The sequence below is a fragment of the Rhinolophus hipposideros genome, assembly GCF_964194185.1.
Source record: "Rhinolophus hipposideros genome assembly, chromosome: 20".
Lineage (NCBI taxonomy): Eukaryota > Metazoa > Chordata > Mammalia > Chiroptera > Rhinolophidae > Rhinolophus > Rhinolophus hipposideros.
The window spans coordinates 48,593,364-48,612,553 of NC_138066.1; the positions used below are offsets into that span (position 1 = coordinate 48,593,364).

The 19,190-nt window shown below is 39.1% G+C and overlaps 1 protein-coding gene across 1 annotated transcript; it reads right to left on the bottom strand.

Annotated features, from left to right (window-relative positions):
• Positions 1-453: 453 nt before the first annotated feature.
• SUMO2 (small ubiquitin like modifier 2) lies at positions 454-12,191 on the bottom strand. Its single transcript, XM_081029619.1, has 4 exons — positions 12,004-12,191; positions 10,312-10,443; positions 4,685-4,756; positions 454-2,356 (listed from the first exon to the last, which is right to left on the bottom strand). Exons 1-4 carry the CDS (start codon positions 12,022-12,024, stop codon positions 2,294-2,296), a joined length of 288 nt encoding a protein of 95 aa, XP_080885745.1. The 5' UTR covers positions 12,025-12,191; the 3' UTR covers positions 454-2,293.
• Positions 12,192-19,190: the final 6,999 nt, after the last annotated feature.

The window sequence follows — 19,190 nt, forward strand, 5'->3', positions numbered from 1 at the left end:
CAGTGGCGCAGGCGGTTAGAGCTCCGTGCTCTTAACTCCGAAGGCTGCCGGTTCGATTCCCACATGGGCCAGTGGGCTCTCAACAAAAAAAAAAAAAAAAAAAAAAAAAAAAAAGGTTAGTCATACACTGAACCAAATATCAACAAGCAACGTTTTATATTAAAGTGTCCTTTCCACGCATTTCCCTCTGGCTTTTTAAATAATTGGTACCAAAAGTTTTTCTACTATGAAAAAATTTAAAGTTTATCTTCCCCTAACATGACAAAAGCTCAAACATAACAGTACATTCCTTTGAAGAACTCAGTTCAAGATCCCTTCCATAATAAAATTCTCTGGCTTGAATTTCAATCCTAACTTTAGGTTTTAGGACTCCGCAAAATTCCACTATTTAATAGTAGACCTACGGGAACAAGTCAAGAGAAATGTACTTACCTGATCCCTTCTAAGAATCCTTGGGGAGAGGGGGAGGGGGGCAGGCTTCCCAGTTTCACAGTATAAATTGTAATAGGTTGGTAGCAAAATAAATGTTCAGTTGATTCAAGATTAACTCATATATGTAACAGCCAAAAATCTACAGTACACCAGCTGTCTCTTGGGACATTCATTACTGAAATGGGGAATGTAAAAAAGATCATATTGCAACAGAGCTAGTTATTTAAGTGGATAAGCATGTTAGCACATGGGGACTTAATCCAAAAAGACTACATTGGTGTGTAGTAGGGGTGGGAATTCAGTTTCTTGAGAACCAATATTGAAGAACTCAACTGGAATTTAATTGGAATTAACAGGCATCGGGACACCTGATCTCTAATCCCAGTTTTATAACTAGCTGTGTGACAATCTTCTGAATCTATTTCCTCATCTCTAATACAGGGGTTAGAATTAGATAATCTTTATGTGTCTTTCCAGCTCTAATATTCTGTTAATTGGTTCTATAGCTAGATATGGTTTTCCCCAATACATCTGAACTTAAAAACTGTAGTGCCCTGTGAGACAGGCCAGATGGCTCAGTTGGTTAGAGATAGTTCAGTTGGTTAGAGCAGCAAACTGTTAAGAACAAAGTTGCAACAAGGTTGCTGGTTCATAGCTGCATGGGATGGTGGGCTGTGCCACTGCAACTAAGATTGAAAAGTGACTGGATTTGGAGCTGAGCTGCACCCTCCACAACTAGATTGAAGGACAACGACTTGGAGCTAATGGGCCCTGGAGAAATACAGTTTCCCAATAAACAAAACAAAAATCTGTAGTGCCCTGCGTATTTAAGACTATAAGAATGGATATATGTAAATAAACATTTTCTGTCCCGTCCCTCAATATCCTCACATTAGGAGCAAAGGCTCTTATTTTATATTAGGGAGTACTTACTCATCAAAGTGAAAGCTAGAGTAATTAAGCTATTTATCAGTAGAGTTAGCAAAATCAGAACTTTTTCCTAGTTGCATGTACTACCCACTTTGCCTCAGGTAGTGGTTATAGAAAAGAATGCTTGGGAGTAAATCCATACATTATGACTCAATTTTTTTTCTAGTAAAGCTGCATATTTGGAACTGCCTAAGGTTTTTCAACAAAGAGGAGGCTGAAACATCTGTAGCTAGTCATTTATATAACTTTGTTACTCTTATTGGTGTCATGTTTTTTCCTAAACTTCAACTTTCTGTTTAATATTCCTCAGAATAAAGAAAACAGCTCATTTTAAACAAGAAGTTTATTTAAACAACAAGACGCTTGACTTGAAGGGAAAACTATCTAGGATTCATTTCTTTTAGAGTAATTTATCCCTACTTAAAGACAGATTGCCCTACATGTAACAGCTACGTACAAAAAAGTTATAAAATTGTCCTTGGTTTTACAATGATAAATGAAAAACATTAAAATTCTCCAATCGAACAAGGTATGCAAGGATTTTTATGTTGTCCTCTTTTTGTTAAACAGTGAGAGCAAAATAACTTACTGGAATATAAAGATAAGAGCTGAATGAGCATGCCACTAATGGAGAAAGGGGGTATTTTCACAGAGCCAGTATTTTTCCCCATCCCATCTCCATTTGATGTCGATAAAAACATACCATTGGCCATTTAGTTAAAAAAAAAAAAAAAAGAAGAAAAAAGCAAATGCTGTGCACATACATCCGTTACTTTATGTACAATAAAGGAATGGGGAAGGGGAAAATGAAAGAATAGAGAAAACTATACTGTAGTAGTCAGGATGTGGTGGAACCAAACTGTGGTTTTCTAATTGAGACTGTCTTGGTCTGGAGGAGCAGAGTTCTGGAGTAAAGTAGCAAGTTCCCTTTTTAGTAGACACCTCCTGTCTGCTGCTGAAACACATCAATTGTATCTTCATCCTCCATTTCCAACTAGCGAAAAAGAGAAAAAACAAATTGAAAGCCACTGATTATTCATTCAGCTCTTAAAATTGATAACTATCAGACTGAAATACCCTGGAAAGCTGCGTAAGTTTCCCCCAGTTTCTGTATTCGTTATTTTGGACATCCTATAGGTTTATGTAGCATCAGACTTAGGTTTAAATAATTTTCACTTGGTCTTCTCTTTTATGAAGATTATAGAAAACTTAACTTTTAATTTAAAAAGCTGAGTATGTCTCCGTTAAATCATCTCCTTTAATTATTGAAAATAAGAGTAATATATACAAAGGATCTCACTGCAATATTATTTAGACAAGCAAAAGATCGGAAATAGCCTAAATATCAATAGAAACCCAAAGAAATATGGTATACTCATATATGAAATACCATGTAGCGGTGACTAAAGAATAAGCAGATTTACATGTACAGAAGTGGAAATATCCCTAGGATACTAGTATTAGGCTAAAAAGCGAAATTTAAAAACTAGGCAGCATTTGTGTTTTTGTGTGTCTATAACATGAATATATCCTTGCCTAAGCACAAAACAGTGGTTACCTCTATGCAATAAACAAAGGGAATGGGGCAAGAAGAAAGTTGTTAAAAAGCTAATTTAAATTTTAAAATACTATCCATAAATTAAGTTTGCAAGGTTCACTACCCACACATTATACATAAAACATCCATGTTGATAGTAGGAAGGTTTTGGTACATATAGCAACACTGTAAAGTAAATAAGCTTTGTAACAGTTTTTTACATTGATAATCACCCTTGAAAATTTCTCTCTAAAAACTGGTAATTTTGAAGATAAAATCTTGGGCACCTAAAGACAAGAAAGGGAACTGTTTCTAATGAAGTTCAAATATACTCAAAATAGGGCTAAGGTATTAAAATATTAAGGATAAGTCTCAATTCCCGTTTGTAAAATGGAATAGTCAGTTATGAGACTTAAATGAGTTGAAGAAAGTATTAAACAGAACGATGGGCACATGATAATTATACTGCTATTAAAATTGGCTAAGATGTTCTAATTTATCAAAATTCTACTATTTAATAAATATTGGAAGGACAATTCTAAAACGAATCGATTTCATTCTAAAATGAATTCAATTCTAAATCTAAAATGAGTTCAATTGCAAATTCATTTGAAGATTTTATACAGTTCTGAACACATCCTCCTCACAGTTTAATATTTGTAGCTGGTGTAGCAGACAAGCCTCAGAACTATTTTCTGGTTGTCGATGAGGGCTTCAAAAGACAGCAAATACATTCTAATCAGAGTTTAGCATAATGGATTCTTTTTAAACTACCAAAACTGATTTTCAACCTATGTAAATAAAACTACTGGAATGGTAAATTTTATAGTGAACTCTAAATGCCTTCAAAGGATAAAAGAACTTTTTCTCTTTCATCAAGAAAATTCAGCTCCTCCTTGTGGCTATGGACTACAATTGCTTCTTAGAGTCTTACCAACGGATACTTCAAAATATTCTTCCCTCAAGTATAAATCATAGATATTTCAAATTTTTGAAGATTATCAACAAAACCACAATCATCTTGATGTGCTGCTGCACTCTAGACCATATTTATCAGTTTCTAGTTTTTATGAGGTGATAAAACAAATTAAAAAATACACAGGCTCCAATTAAAATTCTGCTATCAAAATACTTTTTTCCAAAACTGGAAGTCTTAAATGTAACTTGAAAAGGTAAAAAGAAACAGACAGAGCTTCTGCCATAGAAGACAGCCCAGCAAATCTCTTACAAAGTGACAGAACTGAAGAGATCTGTAAAGAAATTAAGGGAGCAGACAGCATCACCTTTTGTCTTTTTACAGTAAGGATCTGGAAAGCCAACTATTATCAAGAGTCCTCCCTCTCAAACTAAACTATCAACAGACTTGCAGTTAGAGCCTTTAGTTCCCTGTAGTTCACAAGGATAGGTAAAATAATTCAGCATGAGAGCTAAAATGGTCAGGATCAACAGCCAACAGGTACATCAAGAGCTGCAGCAACGAAAACAGAAAGAAAATATTCTGAAGAAACAGGAGTTTTAATTATTTTCTCCAAATAATGCTGGCATGGATAAAAGTAACTAAGTGACCTATTAGCTTTACTAAGTGATAAACCACATATTTTAAAACCATTGGCATTTCCTCGATCTATTCCTATTTTTTTCTTTCTGTTCTCCATTGGTCGTTATTTTACATAGTTTTGAACTCTGATAAAGAACTATATTCCGTCTAAAAGTTCACAAATTAATAAACAAGGCTGTTGAGAAAATTACAAAAACACTTTTCTAGTTAGCACAAAAATTTTTTACCTGTGCAGGTGTGTCTGTTTCATTGATTGGCTGCCCGTCAAATCGGAATCTGATCTGCCTCATTGACAAACCCTGGACAAGACAGTTTAAAAGCAGTAAGAATGCAAAGAGACAATAAGAAATAAAACTATATGCATATTTAGCCATGAATATATTAAGAGAGACCTAAATAAATGATAGTCAAATGTTAACATTTCTATGTGGGTATAAAGATTTGGGGTGACTTTCACTTTCTTCAAACTATTATTTTTCTTTGGAAAAAATTTTCCCCCTTTAATAAGGTCTTCTTTAAAAAGCAGTGTTCCTTTTGAGACCATAGATACTCCAAGCGTGAACAGATCAGTGCGTTTAAATGAGTAAGACACTGAAAGAAAATTTAAACTAACAGATGCACATAGCAACATTCCTCAATGCATGTTTAAGAGATCTCAAAAAACAAAAGAACACCCTTAACAGTGAAAACTGCAAGTCACCAAAAAGGTGTAATGATTAAAATAAAACTTTGCCTAAAAGCAACCTTACCTTTATTTCTTGCCAAATAGTTCCTACCACTATGCACAAGTAACCTTCACCCCATTCAGCACAATGCTAGGCACACAAACATGCATTCAACAAGCTTTTATCATTTCCACCAGAACAGAAGGCAATAACTGTCCTAAAAGCACCCACAAGACCACAATCCACACCCATGAAATTCCTGGAATAGCTCAAAAGAAGCACCTGCTTTTTAATTTCCTTCTTATTTACCCAAACCTGCATTTGTCAACCTCTCACTAGAAAATCAGCTCCAGGAGGGAAAAGAACCTAGACTGTCTTAGTTACAGTCCTTGCACACAGTAGGTGCTCGCTAAGTACTGATGGAATAAAATGAATGAAAAGCAATACCTATCTAACATGCTTCATTATTTTTAAATTTAATAAATCTAAAGCTACTAAGTTGGGGAGATTATTACAAAAACAAATTTTAAAATTATATTACTAGAGTATAGCTTCAAGAAATTTTTATGTGCATTCAAGGAGACAAATGAGGGGCGGCTGGATAGCTTAGTTGGTTAGAGCACGAACTCTGAACAGGGCTGCTGGTTTGATTCCCACATGAGCCAGTGAGCTCTGCCCTCCAGAACTAGATTGAAGGACAATGACTGAGCTGATGGGCCTTGGAGAAACACACTGTTCCCTCAATATTCCCCAATTCACAAAAAACAAAACAAATCAAAAAGAGATAAATGAGCCTAAACATGCCCCTTCTGCAAAGCAGATTCCAATGTTTTACTTATCAAGCATTATCTTCCTGAAACAGGAGTGGAGGAAAGGGGAAAGGAGCACAGGAGCACAGCTGTTGGTACTTGCAGCCAAATGAAGACAAGATAGAAAGATAAAAGTATATTTGGAGGTATGTTGTAAATGTACTAAACTTGAAAAATAGCTTTCTAGGAAGCATCTTACAAAAACTCAATCCTGTCTCATGTTCAAATTACAAACTATAATTACTATTACACAAACTCCATGCTTCAATTGATATTTAAGAGAAAATTAAACTGAGTTCCTAGGCCTAAAAATATTCAAAGTGCTCAATAAACATTTGTATGACACCTGTAAACCTTTAACAAGGATTCACTGCATCTATTTTTAAAATACCTATAACATGATCACATTGCTTTCCTTTAAAACTCTATAGCCTTTGACACATACCACTTTCCGACCAGCCCTGTCTTGAGGAATACAAGCAATCCACAAGGTAGGTGACATCGACAACCTTAATTCATTCCTCATGACTTTCAATTTTAATCTGTGATTACACAAAGCAACCAAGAATTCAATGCCAAGCATTAATTACCAAGTATCATATATTTGCAAATACCCCACTGAAGACTACTTGCTTCAGCAAAATGCTAAGCTCCTTCTATATTCTAGGTTCTTCCTTCACTACATCCAGTGGTAAGGTCATAAGGTCAATGGTGTGGCCATTAAAATGGGGAGGGGGGAGGCAGGGCCATAACATAAGCAAACTGTATTCCTTTATTGCCACCTGTTTTCATGCTTTTCCTCATCAATTAAAAGTTCTTTTATTTTGCTAGAGATCAAAAAGTCCAAAACTTGTCTTTAAAATTCTATAAGCCTTGTAAATTCAAACAAGGAAGTTATATTACACCAGTATTTGGGCTCCTCTTTAGAATAAATCTCCTCCCTAAGTTTTAGAGTTGTTACTGGAAGAGTGGTGTGAGATTATCTCTTTGGGTCCATTTTCTCATTTCACAAAAATGAATTAGACTAAAACAATGAATCTTTGCTCTCTGAAACCAGCTGACACTCCATGAAATAATGTGATAAAATAAATCCCCACTAGTATGAAAAAGTGTGCTCTCAGTTAGCTGAAGGCTATGTGGCTTACATAAAGTAGGCAAATTCCACATGTGAATGAAAAACTTATTTACTAACAAACTTCTGGAGATATTTGAATGTTCTCTATCATTTTACATTTACTGAACACATTCCACATGCCAGATAGTGGTCTGGGCTCTAGAGTGAACAAAAAGGCCCTATACTCATGAGACAAATACAGACCGATCAATGAAAAATCCAAACTGAGTGAGAATGAGAGGATTGACTGATGGGAGCAAGAGCTCTCTGAATTAATCAGAGAAGTCTCCAAGGTAATATCTAAGAGTGGAAAAAAATTTGAGGGCTCAGCAATATCCAACAGAAATATGTGAGCCACGTATGTATTTTAAATTTTCTAGTTGTCACATTGAAAAGTTAAAAATACATAAAATTTTGTTTTAATTCAGCATATTCAAAATGTTATTATTTCAACATGTAATTGACATTTTAAAAATTGAGAATTTACTTCTTTTAATACTTTTTCAAAATCTGCCATATATCTTACACTTCATAGCACATCTCATTCGGGCTTGCCACATTTCAAGTGGAAAATAGTCACCTATGTCTGTGGCTACTGTATTGGACAACACAGGTTTAGGCAGAGAACAGAATTTGCTGATGGCTTTACATACGAGTTAGGAAGCACCATCAAGCAAGAACCCAAGATTTTGACCTCACAACTACATGTCGAATGGTGCTACCATGTTTCCCCAAAAATAAGACCTAGCCAGACCATCAGCTCTAATGCGTCTTTTGGAGCAAAAATTAATATAAAACTAGCCTTATATTTTACTGAGTCGGGGGGACACTAGAGAAAAAAGATCTCGGGGAGTAAAATCAAGAGTCCTCCTTTGCATATTCAGTTTGAGATGCTTAGTAGACATCCACTGTCATTCCTCTAGAAATATGATGCCAAATGAATGCATTAGAAAGCAAATACATATGAGCATTCACTTATCTTGATGGGAAATTCCTGGTCAAGAATTCTCAACTACCCAAAAAACTTGAACTATGCTAAGCAGATTGGATAAATACTTTAGACTTTTGATATCCTGCACCTACACTTAAAAAGCAGGGAATTGGGCCGGCCGGGTGGCGCAGGCGGTTAGAGCTCCGTTCTCCTAATTCCGAAGGCTGCCGGTTCGATTCCCACATGGGCCAGTGGGCTCTCAACCAAAAAAAAAAAAAAAAAAAAAAAAAGCAGGGAATTGGCATGATTAGGTGATACTTCAACTCCCTCTTCCTTAGAATGAGAAAATCATTTGAAACTTAAAACAGATCTTACTTCACTCAAAACTCCAGGTTATTCCCAATGTAAGAGAAAAATAGGAATATCTATCCAAATTCTTCCTGAATCTTATTTTCAAATCATATTTGCATTCTAACGCAGATAATGCAGTAAAATTAATTTTTTACAGATTACTAATGCTTCTTTTTCCTCTACTGCAAATTAAGAGTGGCCCCAACAAGTTTAGTCAAATATAAGCCTAATAACTGAAAAAATAAAGAAAAACTTTGTTTACATTGGGTAATACACTAAATTTACTTAAATATACCAAGAAAACTAAAAAAATTCTCGACTGACCCACTAACTTGATCTTATAGGACAATCTCCCACAGATACAATCTGGAATACAGAGGATGTGCTATGTGTTTGTTTTTCTGGCACTTGGTATAATGTCCAGCACAGGACGCTGGTAAATATCAAATAAAAAGCTCCTTTGGGGACCCCACAAGAAATATGGAGGTCTTAAACATGACCATTCGGGATGGATAAAGGGTATCAATAGATATATCGTAAAAATGCTAATGGTTAAATCTAGGTGGTGGGCACATGGGTATTCAATGTAAACTTCTTTCAATTGTCTCTACATTTGAAAGTTTTCGTAAGTGTTGAAAAATGACCATTTAAAAGCTAAAATTTAGTAGCAATTAGAGAAGTTAAGCAAGATATGCAGAAAATTTTGTTGAAAATTACCAAATGTAAGCATGAGTTTCTATTTTGTATCAGGTTTTGCTACATAAAAGTTTCACAAAATGATTAGTTTTTAAAATTTCCCTGAAACCTGAAGGGGAACTAGTATTCAAATATGAAAGATGCCAGTGCAAAAAATCTTTAGCACAATTAGTAAGTACCTATTTACTAATTGTTAGGTGGATTTCACAAAAATTCTTCAAGTAAGAGTATACTGAAGATTCCTATTTTTTTAAGGAAATATGACAAAATGAAGATAAAGAATTGTAAGCACAGTGTTCTCTTATTACATCATAAAAAATTAGGGAAAAAAATAAAACTTCAAACTTAAAAAGGAATTTATATCTTCAGTTTCTTTCAAATACCCTTATATCTCATGGAAGTAGCCCAAGTTTCAACTCAAACTCAAATTTCCCAACCTCTACAGGTTTAACCCTTAATTCTATTTTGAGCCTATTTTTAGGACAATTTGCAATGTAGATTAGTCTAAAAGAATGATTTTCTCAACTATATAGTATATATTCAGGATTGAATAAGAAAAACACTTCTGCCAGGTTATTGTTGGATTAACTGATCTAGGTACCAGAGTTTTTGTTATAGTTGTCAGTATTTTTTAAAGTTGTCTTGTGTTGTTACAGACTAGTCACAAAAAGCTTCTTTGTCTTAAAGCTTGCGTTTACCTCCCAGCATCTGTTCATTTCTACTTCCTCTTCTTGATGCCTCTTTACTATGGTCTGAATAAAATGTAAATGTCCCTGTAATATAGAAATGTTTATGCTTGGCTCAGGAGGTTAAATTTCTTGACCTCTACTATTAGTGTAAAAAAGAAAATAGTACAATTTTACACCCTTCAGGAAATTTGCAATGTCCTTAAACTCACATTTACTTCCAGATTGGTTAAAATACTCAAAACAGTTTTGACACAAGACAAATTTTCAATGGATTGAAAAAAAAGCCTGACAAGAAATTTTTCCAAGTTCATTCTTACTTTCTTATAAAACTACATCCCCTTGAGAAAAAACCATATGTTGTGCATTTGTGGCATAGGACTAGAACCATATATGTTAACCAAATTATCCTAAGGGTTTTCATGAAGAATCAACATACCAAGTGTACAATAAAGCTGATATGTCAAGTATACAAGTGCATATTCATTCTACCAAAGTCAGTCTACTTGTAATATTGTGCTAGTCGTTCCTATTCTCAAGAAAATAAGATGTTTTATTTAAATAAGTTTTATTCAGTGAAAGTGCACATGTCAGTTCCTCACCTGTCGTTCACAATACGCTTTCATTAGTTTACTAAGTGGTGTATGCCTCTTAATCTTAAATTGCACCACAGAACCATCCTGCCCCGCCACCTTCAAATTAATATGATCGTTGTTTTCAGTCTTGACTCCTTCCTGTTGAAAGAAAAAATAAAAGTATAATTTGGAAAATGTGAAAAACAAACACCTTTTAAAGCAGCTGCAGCCCAAGTTGCTTCAGAAATCAACAGGTTTCTCCCTCTGTCCGATAAAAGAACATACAGCTGTTTTCAGCCACTGAAATCAATCTGAAAGATGAGAAATCCTGGAGCAACGATATTAAATAGCTGTCACAGGGACAGAAAAGCCTACAGGCAGAACTATCAGTGGCAACGATCGACACTTCAAGATGCGTCCCCCTCAATTGACTACAATGCTCTCTTGAATCTAAATTTTTCTAAAGTAGCAGTATTTTCTATCACTCTCAAAATAGCTTCCACCTAAAACAAGCCTCCTCTCTCTTTTCAAAGTGTTTTAAGGACGGAATGCAAGAAAGCATCTACAGTTTGCAATTCAAAACCCACTGCAATTTTCTTGTTAAAAAGCTACCAAGCTCCGTTTCAGACCTTACATCTCAAGCCACATGAACAAAACCTAACCGAGGAATAGCCTTTGACTTCTCTCTGAAGCAGCGCTAGTAACGCAGAACCACTACCAACGCTCACCTCTAGCAGCTTCGGTTCGGTTTAAATGCTCCTAGTCCTCCTCCCCCCCTTTGTTGTCATGGGGCAGACGCAGGTTATTCCCAGAACGCCTCGTAAGTTTGCAACCCAATCTGAAATTCACCAAAAGCAAGCGTGGAAGGGATTCTGCAGCTCCTAAATCACTCCAGAAAGGGGAAGGTGTCACGAAACGAAAAGCACGTCCCGGGTGCCGGGCAGCAGCGTCTGCTCCAGTCCTCACGGGAGAGCCTCCTGGTGCCTGGAAGCCGCGTTGAAAAGTTAAGCCCTTCAAAGTCTTTCTGCTCGTGTATTTGCCTCCAACTTCTCGAAACCACATGGCCTCCACAGACGAGGGGTTCTGTGGCACCCAGGAAAAGCCCCGACCCGTCGGCCCTCGGGACCCCGAGGCCATTCAAGTGGGAACTACTCCCGGGGGTCCCCAACCCGCAGCCCCTCACGCCCGCCACAGCGCATCCGGCTCCCAGTCCATTGATTCGCCCATCGCCCGGCCGCGGCGGCCCGGGCCGGGGTCCCCAGATGCCCGCGCCTCTCAGCCCTGAGGGGAAGCCCACGACAGAGGGAACTCCCCGCCGCCGCGGAGGCGGCAACACCCGCCGCCGCTTCGCGCGGGGTCCGCGGAGGGTGGGGACACCGCGCGCCCTAACGCCCCTCCTCACCGGTGCCCGGCCGGGCCCAAGAAGCCCTGCTCGCGGCCGGCTGGCCTGCGGGCGTCCGCGATCCGCCCGCCCAACTCGCGCCCGGCGCGCACTCCGAGGCGGCCGGGGGCGGGGGAGGGCGGCGGGGCCTCCTCCCGCGCGGGAGGGAGGAAGAGGGGAGGGAGGAAAATGGCGCGGAGCGCCCGGGCCTGAGCTGCGGCCGGCCCCGTGGGGGGCCCGGGAAGGCGCGGGTAACCCGCGGCGGGCTCGGGCCAGACCCCGGCCCACGCCGTGACCCCGGCCGCAGGGCGAGGCGAGGAGGCTGGCCCCGAGCTCACCTTGGGCTTTTCGTCGGCCATGGCGAGCGCCGGAGTCTCCTCAGCTGCCTCTTCACAAAAGAGGTACCAGGTCCGCACCGAAGGAGCACACAAGCAGCACCAGGAGCGGCAGAAGAAGGAGGCGGCAGCGGTGGAGGAGGGAGAGGGCGCGCGCACGCCGTGCGCTCCCTCCCCCCACCCTACGTGCGCGAGCACGAGCCACCAGGGCTTCCTATTGGTTGCCGCCTCGCGGGAGCGCGCAACGCTTACATAACCACCCCCATCCCCCGCCCCGCGCTGCCCCGGTCTGGGCCAGGCGCCCGCCAGGCCGGCGGGAAAAGGCGCGCACCCGGCCCGCCGCGGGGACGCGCCTACTCTGGGCGGGGCTGTATTGTCCTCCTTCTGTGGTGGAGCTTAATCAAAATGGCTTCCAGCTGGTCCTCGGTGGGGACGAGGAGGCTTGAGGCCTAGACGTGAGATACAAGCCGGGGAAAGGCAGACTGACTGGACGAGGAAGGAGGAGCCTAAATCATAGCCCCAGCATGAGGTTCTGGAAAAAAAAAACTGTTGTTCGGTGGCCCAAATGCAGCTTTCCCTACGGTTAGAGGAACATCACACTTCCTTTCAAACTCTCATCCTTTGAATTCTAAAGCTTTAGCTTCAACCAGCTTCCCACCAGGCCCTTGCCTCAGTACAGGGACAACGACCGTCCTGTTGGCAATCCTATACTTTGACTAGCTGAGGAAAAAATGTTCATCCTCCACACTCCTTCACCATGGCGTGGCTCCCAACCTCCAAGAGGAAACAATCCAGAAGCACTACCCAATATCAAGCTTCCAATCCAATCATTTCCTCCTTCCATCTGGTTAAAATATTTAGGGAGGTCCCTGCAGTTTTGAGGACAATCCTGTGCACATCTGTGCGGTGGATTGCTCTTGCTCCTCTGGGTAGGTTCTACTGATTATTTCTTCTGTCCCTGTCTTTTCTTCCACTCCTCTGTTGGCATAGAAAAAGACTCTCTCAATTCTCTTTCTTTCCTAAGTTACCACCATACCTCTCTCCATTCTTGGCCAAACATCTTGAAAAACTGTCCGCGCCAGCTGTCTCCACTCCCTCACCTCCCACTCAGTCTTCAGGCCACTGCCATCTGGTGCTGTCCCTGTAGCTCCACTAGAACTGCTCTCCACAAGGTCACCGCAGACCGCCGAATCCAGTGTGCTTGCCAGTTCGTCACTCCTGGAACTCCCTCCCTGTGACTTTGGACTGTGATTCTCATCTTCCCTTTTTTTTTTTTTTTCTTCCTTCGTTCTTCCCTTAAATGTTCCTTGGGTTTTGTTCTAGACCCTTTCTCTTGTTCTGTTCTCTCTTCTGGGATGATGTCCCACTTCCATTACCATCTATTTGTTAATGATTCTCATCTCGATAGTTCTAGTCCAGGTCTTCCTCTGAGCGTCCAACCTATGAGTCCAACTGACTTCTGAACAAGCTCCTCTTGGGTGTCCCAGAGGCACCTCAAACTCAGCAAATCTCCACCCAGTTCCTCTTTGCCTTCCTGACTGCCCAGCCTCTCTCCATCGCCTGCTCCATGGAATGGCACACCGTTACAACATCGCGCCAAGCCGGAAAGCCTTGACTCCTTCCTTTCACAGTCCCTGTAAGTCAACCTCCAAGTCTTGTCTATTCCACCTCCTAAATACCTACCAGATCTACTTTTCTTCAGCCTCTGTCCAGCCTCTGGACTAGGCAGCATGTGCTGGGCTTCCAGCTGACCCTCCATGGGAAAGAGGAGGCTTAAAGCCTTAGATGTAAGACAAGCCAAGGAAGGCATATTCATCAGGGGAAGCCTAAGCTCAAGCTAGCTTTCCCCAGGGCTACTGCAAAAGCCTCCTAACTGATCTTTTTATTTTAAGGTAAGTCCCACTTGTGCCCGAATATTTAAGTGAATCAGAATCATCTAGGGTGCTGGTTTAGATGCCTATTCTTGGGAAATGTGACTTCCCTGGTGATCCTTAAGCACACTTAAGTCTGAGAACTACAAATCATTCTCAAATAAAAACAAAATAAGTTTCTGCCACTCCTTGGTTCAGTGGCAGTCCTCTGCCTTATAGGATAAAGTCCAAAATTTTTATAAGACTTACAAAGCCCTTTGAGAGCTAATCCAGGCTAACCATTCTAGCTGTTTCCCATAATTTCCTTCTGGAAAGCCTCTGCTTCTTTGGTCATATCCAGTTACTTGGGGTTCCTGAATGTGCCTGTTCTCTCTCAACTCTAAGCTTTTGTCCACTATAGGTGTGCAAAGATTTCACTGAATGCATGAATAAATTGAAACTATCCCTAGGTGTAAGGTCCTGTGCTAGGCATTGGACAGGCAAAGAAGGGCAGACAAAGTTCTTGACTCAAATAACATAATTTAATGAGGGTGGGAGGTGAGGTTAGGTAGTAAATACCGAAGTGAAAGGGGAAGATAACCAACTGCCACAGGTCAGGCAGGCACTGAATGGGGCTTTCCTAATATTTGCTCATTTTCTCCTTACATAAACCCTTCCAAGCGAGTGTAGTATTTATTTGCTACTGAGGCTCAAAGGATTTAAGTAACTAACCCAATATCACACAGCTGGCAGGTAGTGTTGATTGACCTCCTACTGTACGACAGGAAATGAACATACTGGGTGCTGTGCCAGGTACTGCAGAGAAAAAAAAATAGAGATGCTATGCTTGTTGTCCTGTACCCAGGTCGTCAGTTGCCATCACACACCTTGCCAGCCTTGTAGGACTGCAGAACCATGAAGAGGAATGTCACGTTAAATTTACCCTCATTAATATGTGGGGAACTCCGGTAATAAAATGCTTATTTAGTCATTAGCTTCTGGGGGACGGGTGTGTCCTACAATATCCCCCTCTCCAAAGTTATGTTAAATTACAAAATCACCTTCAGGCAATGGAGGAGTTCCTATAAAAAAAAGTAGTTAAGCGTATTCAAATGTGTGAGCAATAGTCCCATGGCAAAGTGGAATTCTGTGAGCGGAGCTTACTAAATTCATATACTGAGTCTCTTTCCAATTTCCAGGAAAACAGTTGTGAAAAGAGAAATTTTCCAACATTACATTTCTCCATCCTTTTTATAGGGATGGCTCTGCAATGGAAAAGGGTGCTTTAGAAAAAGAAAGTGCAAGGAGTAGTGTACAGAAAAGAACAGTGGCAGACGTTGAGTGATTATTATGTGGGGATTCTGTGCCAAGCCCTTAATTCTCACAAGTCTGTATTATTATTATCAGCCCTATTTTACACAGGAAGAAAGCAAAACAGAGGTTGGGCAATTTGGTCACCCAGCTTAAAGTGGCAGAGCCAGTATCATATTGAACTCAGGATTTCTGACTCAGAGCCCAGCACTTAGTTACTGTAGGGCTGCAGAGGCCCCTATGGAAGGCCGCAGGAAGAAAACACGCAGAAGAAAATCCTAAATAATGCCACGTACACCAGTCCAGTTGTTTTGACTTAAACTTTTGTTTGGTTGTCTCTCTCAGCAGAATGCAAGTTCCATGAAAGCAGAGACCTGTCTTTTTAGTTGTATTCCCAGCACTTTCTATCAGTTTCCGGATCCTAATGGGTACAAGTAAAATGAATGAGGGAGTTGTGCAGTGAGTTTTCATAATTAGGGGATTAACTAGAAATTTCGGCAAGAAAGGTCTAATTCCTCTAGAAATCTAATTAAATATCAATAACTGGTGTTACAAGTAGAGAGTAAGAATAGGGTGAATCATCCAGAATGTACTCCTCAGGATCAGGTGCCAGAGAAAAAACATCATTCTTAAAAGGTACAGGAAAAAAAGAATCACAGAATCTGTTTAGAACTTGAAATCCTTGTCAAAAATCCTCGAGAAACACATGAACTGAATCTATAACACAGATGTCTAAACTGTGTGTAGTTTATCTAATTTCCTTCAGGTTCTAGCTAAAGTGAGCTGAGGACATGAGCTGTCTCTGTGAATACTGCAGGAATATGGAATACTGAATTCCCGAGGACAGCAAGAAATCTGGGGGCAGAATGGTGATGTCGTAGAAACCTTCCAGCTTTCTATTGCTGGGTCATGGCAAAGAAGACGGGACCCAAGTTTCTGCCAGCAGTCAAAGCCAAGAACTTGGTATGAAACGTATGAACACATTTGAAATGTGTTGGCTGGTGTATAAAATGTAGAGAAGTATTGTCCCATTTCACAATACCATACATTAATTGAATGTACACATTGCACATACTTACAGAAGGGTCCTTTAAGCTTTTTGAGAGCAGGGATTATTGTTTTCATCTTCATAATCTCAGCAAATAACTAAGTCCCGAGAGCTGGTGGTCAATAAGAGTTCACTGACTTATTGATGCAATAGTAACATAGTACTTGTCATGAGAATACCAAAAACGCCTAAATTAGGGTTCCTGAATTCCTGTTAGTTATGTAGCCTTTACATTGGTATGATAATTTCAAGTTCTTCTAACCCCATTAATGCTCCAATCTTACTTCTCTGTCCATTACTAGATTCAAGTAGGTCTCAGTGACTCAAGGATGTTTGTTTCATAGAATGAATGAGAACAAACTGAACTAAGTTTATATTCTGCAGCTGTGCCAAATATAGATAATATTTGCACTCTTCAAGTTCTTGTGATTGATTATTCCCCGCTGAGGTAGACAAGATAGAGTTGGAAGGATGGTTCTTAAAAGGTGGTCCCTTGGGCAATATCACTTCCACTTGGAAAAGTCAGGAGGACAGATACCTGAGCCCCACCCCAACCTACTGAATTAGAAGCTCTGGGGACAGAGCCCAGGAATCAATCAATTAATGGTTTAACAAGCCCTCTAGATAATTCTGAAGTTCCCTAAAGTTTGAGAACCACAAGGCTAGAGCAGCTTTTATACCTTCAATAAGAAATATGTCACATTTATAATTATATTTCTCAACTTGAAGTCTCATGTGGCCAGATATACATTAGTAGGACTATAAAGCAGGTTTTCACAAACATGGTCTTATGTAATATCTATATATGTATTAAAAACTTCGGTGAAACATTTTTAAAATAAAAATTTTTAATTCATATTCCCATAACACCTGTCTCAATTTTATTTTCTAACCTTTATCCACACGTAAATTTCTTTACATTAATTGTCGAAATACACAATTGTTCGTTTGCTCTTAAAAACTGAAAATTATGTGGCAAACATGCTAACTTTTTCTGATTTTAAGAGTAATAATACTCATTTCTGCCAATCTTTTTTTCTACACATTATTTTTTTACAAAATTGATAAAACTTTTACAAAATTTTACTGAATTTTACCTTTATAAAATTTTGCTACAGTCATCTTTTAATGATTGCACATTAATTTTAATGATTGCTGTGAGACTTTTGTTTGTTTTTTGGTTATTCAAAATGTCCCTCTTATTTCCTAAAAATACAATTATGGAGACAAAAAGGTGAACATTTTAAAATTTCTTGAAAGACTTTCCCATGTTCTTATCAGTCTTCACAGTTCTTCTCAATAGGTGAATATCTCACTGATATGTTGTGTTCCTCTCTTCCTCAGTGGATGAACATCTATGACAGTTCTTAGCACAGGTGATTTTACCCCTACGGGATATTGAGAATATCTAGAGACATTTTTGGTTGTCAACAATCATTAAAAGGTATGAATGGTATCTAGTGGATAGAGGCCAGGGATTCTGCAAAACATCCTGTAATGCACAGGACAGCTCACAATATAGAATTATCAGGCCCAAAATGTCAATAGGGTGGGATTTGAGAAATTTTGTTGTTATATATACAGCACCTACCAAAATTCACATACCTTTTGTGTTTTGAAATTATTAGAAATAAAAGTTCACGTGAGGACTTACTGGATCAAAGTGCACAAATATTTCTATGGCTCCTGATAATAGATTTCTACCTTGTTTTCCAAAATTATTATCTCTTGAAATGATTATGTTTTTATTTCTCTGCAGGCTACAGAGCATTGGTTCTACTAGAATGAATTAAATGCATCCAATTAGCACTTTACATATGGCATGTCTCTAGCAGTTTCTCTGGCTTCATCTGAGAATGATTCTAAGTTTGACTTTGGAGTGATTTAAAGTAAGTTCTAGTTTGACTCTTGTGCGACAGGTATGTTTTGTTTTAGGAGATTTTTTATTCCAGAAATATTTTACTCTTTCTGTCTTCCTAGGGTTCTGATAAACCTCAAGTTGAAGTGTCTCCTGCATGATTGAAGACTCTCCAGTGTAGATACAGGAATTCCAGAGTTAAACAACCACTCTAGGGAGAAGAGGAGGGAGGGTGAAAGGAGGGGGATGAAGGGGGAAAGGAGCTTGTGAAGAGGTTAAGAGAAAAAGATTTGTGTACTGGTTATTTTTTTTCCCCAAGTGTATTCCTTTAGGCTCATCTGTTAAAAAAAAAAAAAAAGAGGATAAACTACTTCATTGAAACCCCATTCTTGGAAGACTATTGAGAAGGAAGAAAAAGATCTATGTATAGAATAATAGCTCTATTAGCTGTAGTTTTCTTTTTTTCCCAATTAATGAATGTATTTGAATGACTGTGTAAGGTAGCTTATATATAGTGGTATTAGAGCAAAGAATAGTTTCAATACTTTTTTCCAATATTATCTATCGCTAGGTCACTTTCAATACTTCTATTATCTTTAAATGACATTATGTCAGTCTTAAAATATCAAAAATCTGTACCACTAAAACGTTCTAAGCTCCTTTGTTGTTCAAATTATTTTTTTCTCAGGTCTCCTTTTGAGAAGATGGTTTTTCTTTTTGGTCTTTCATCCTATTATTTTTTTTCCCTTTCCTTCTACTCATCCTGTTCCCCAGAATAATTAACAATTTTCTCTGAAGGAAATTAGGCATATTTTCTATCCATGTCTTAAGCTTGGCTTTAACTTTCTGCTGCTCAAATAATTTTGAATCGCCAGAGCAGATATACTTAGTTTTTTTTTAAAACTGATCTATTTGCTACTGTTTACTTTCCTTTTGTAAAATATTAGGCCTCTTTTTACCTCTTAAGGGTAGGGACATAAATGCATAATTTCTCATACTTCACAGCCACACTATTGGTGCCAGAAACACTCGGATCAGTGAAAATGTGAAACATTTGGAAAATGCACCACGCTAGAGGGTAGAGGTGCGGAGTTTTGTGCACGACTGCATTCAATTTCATCCT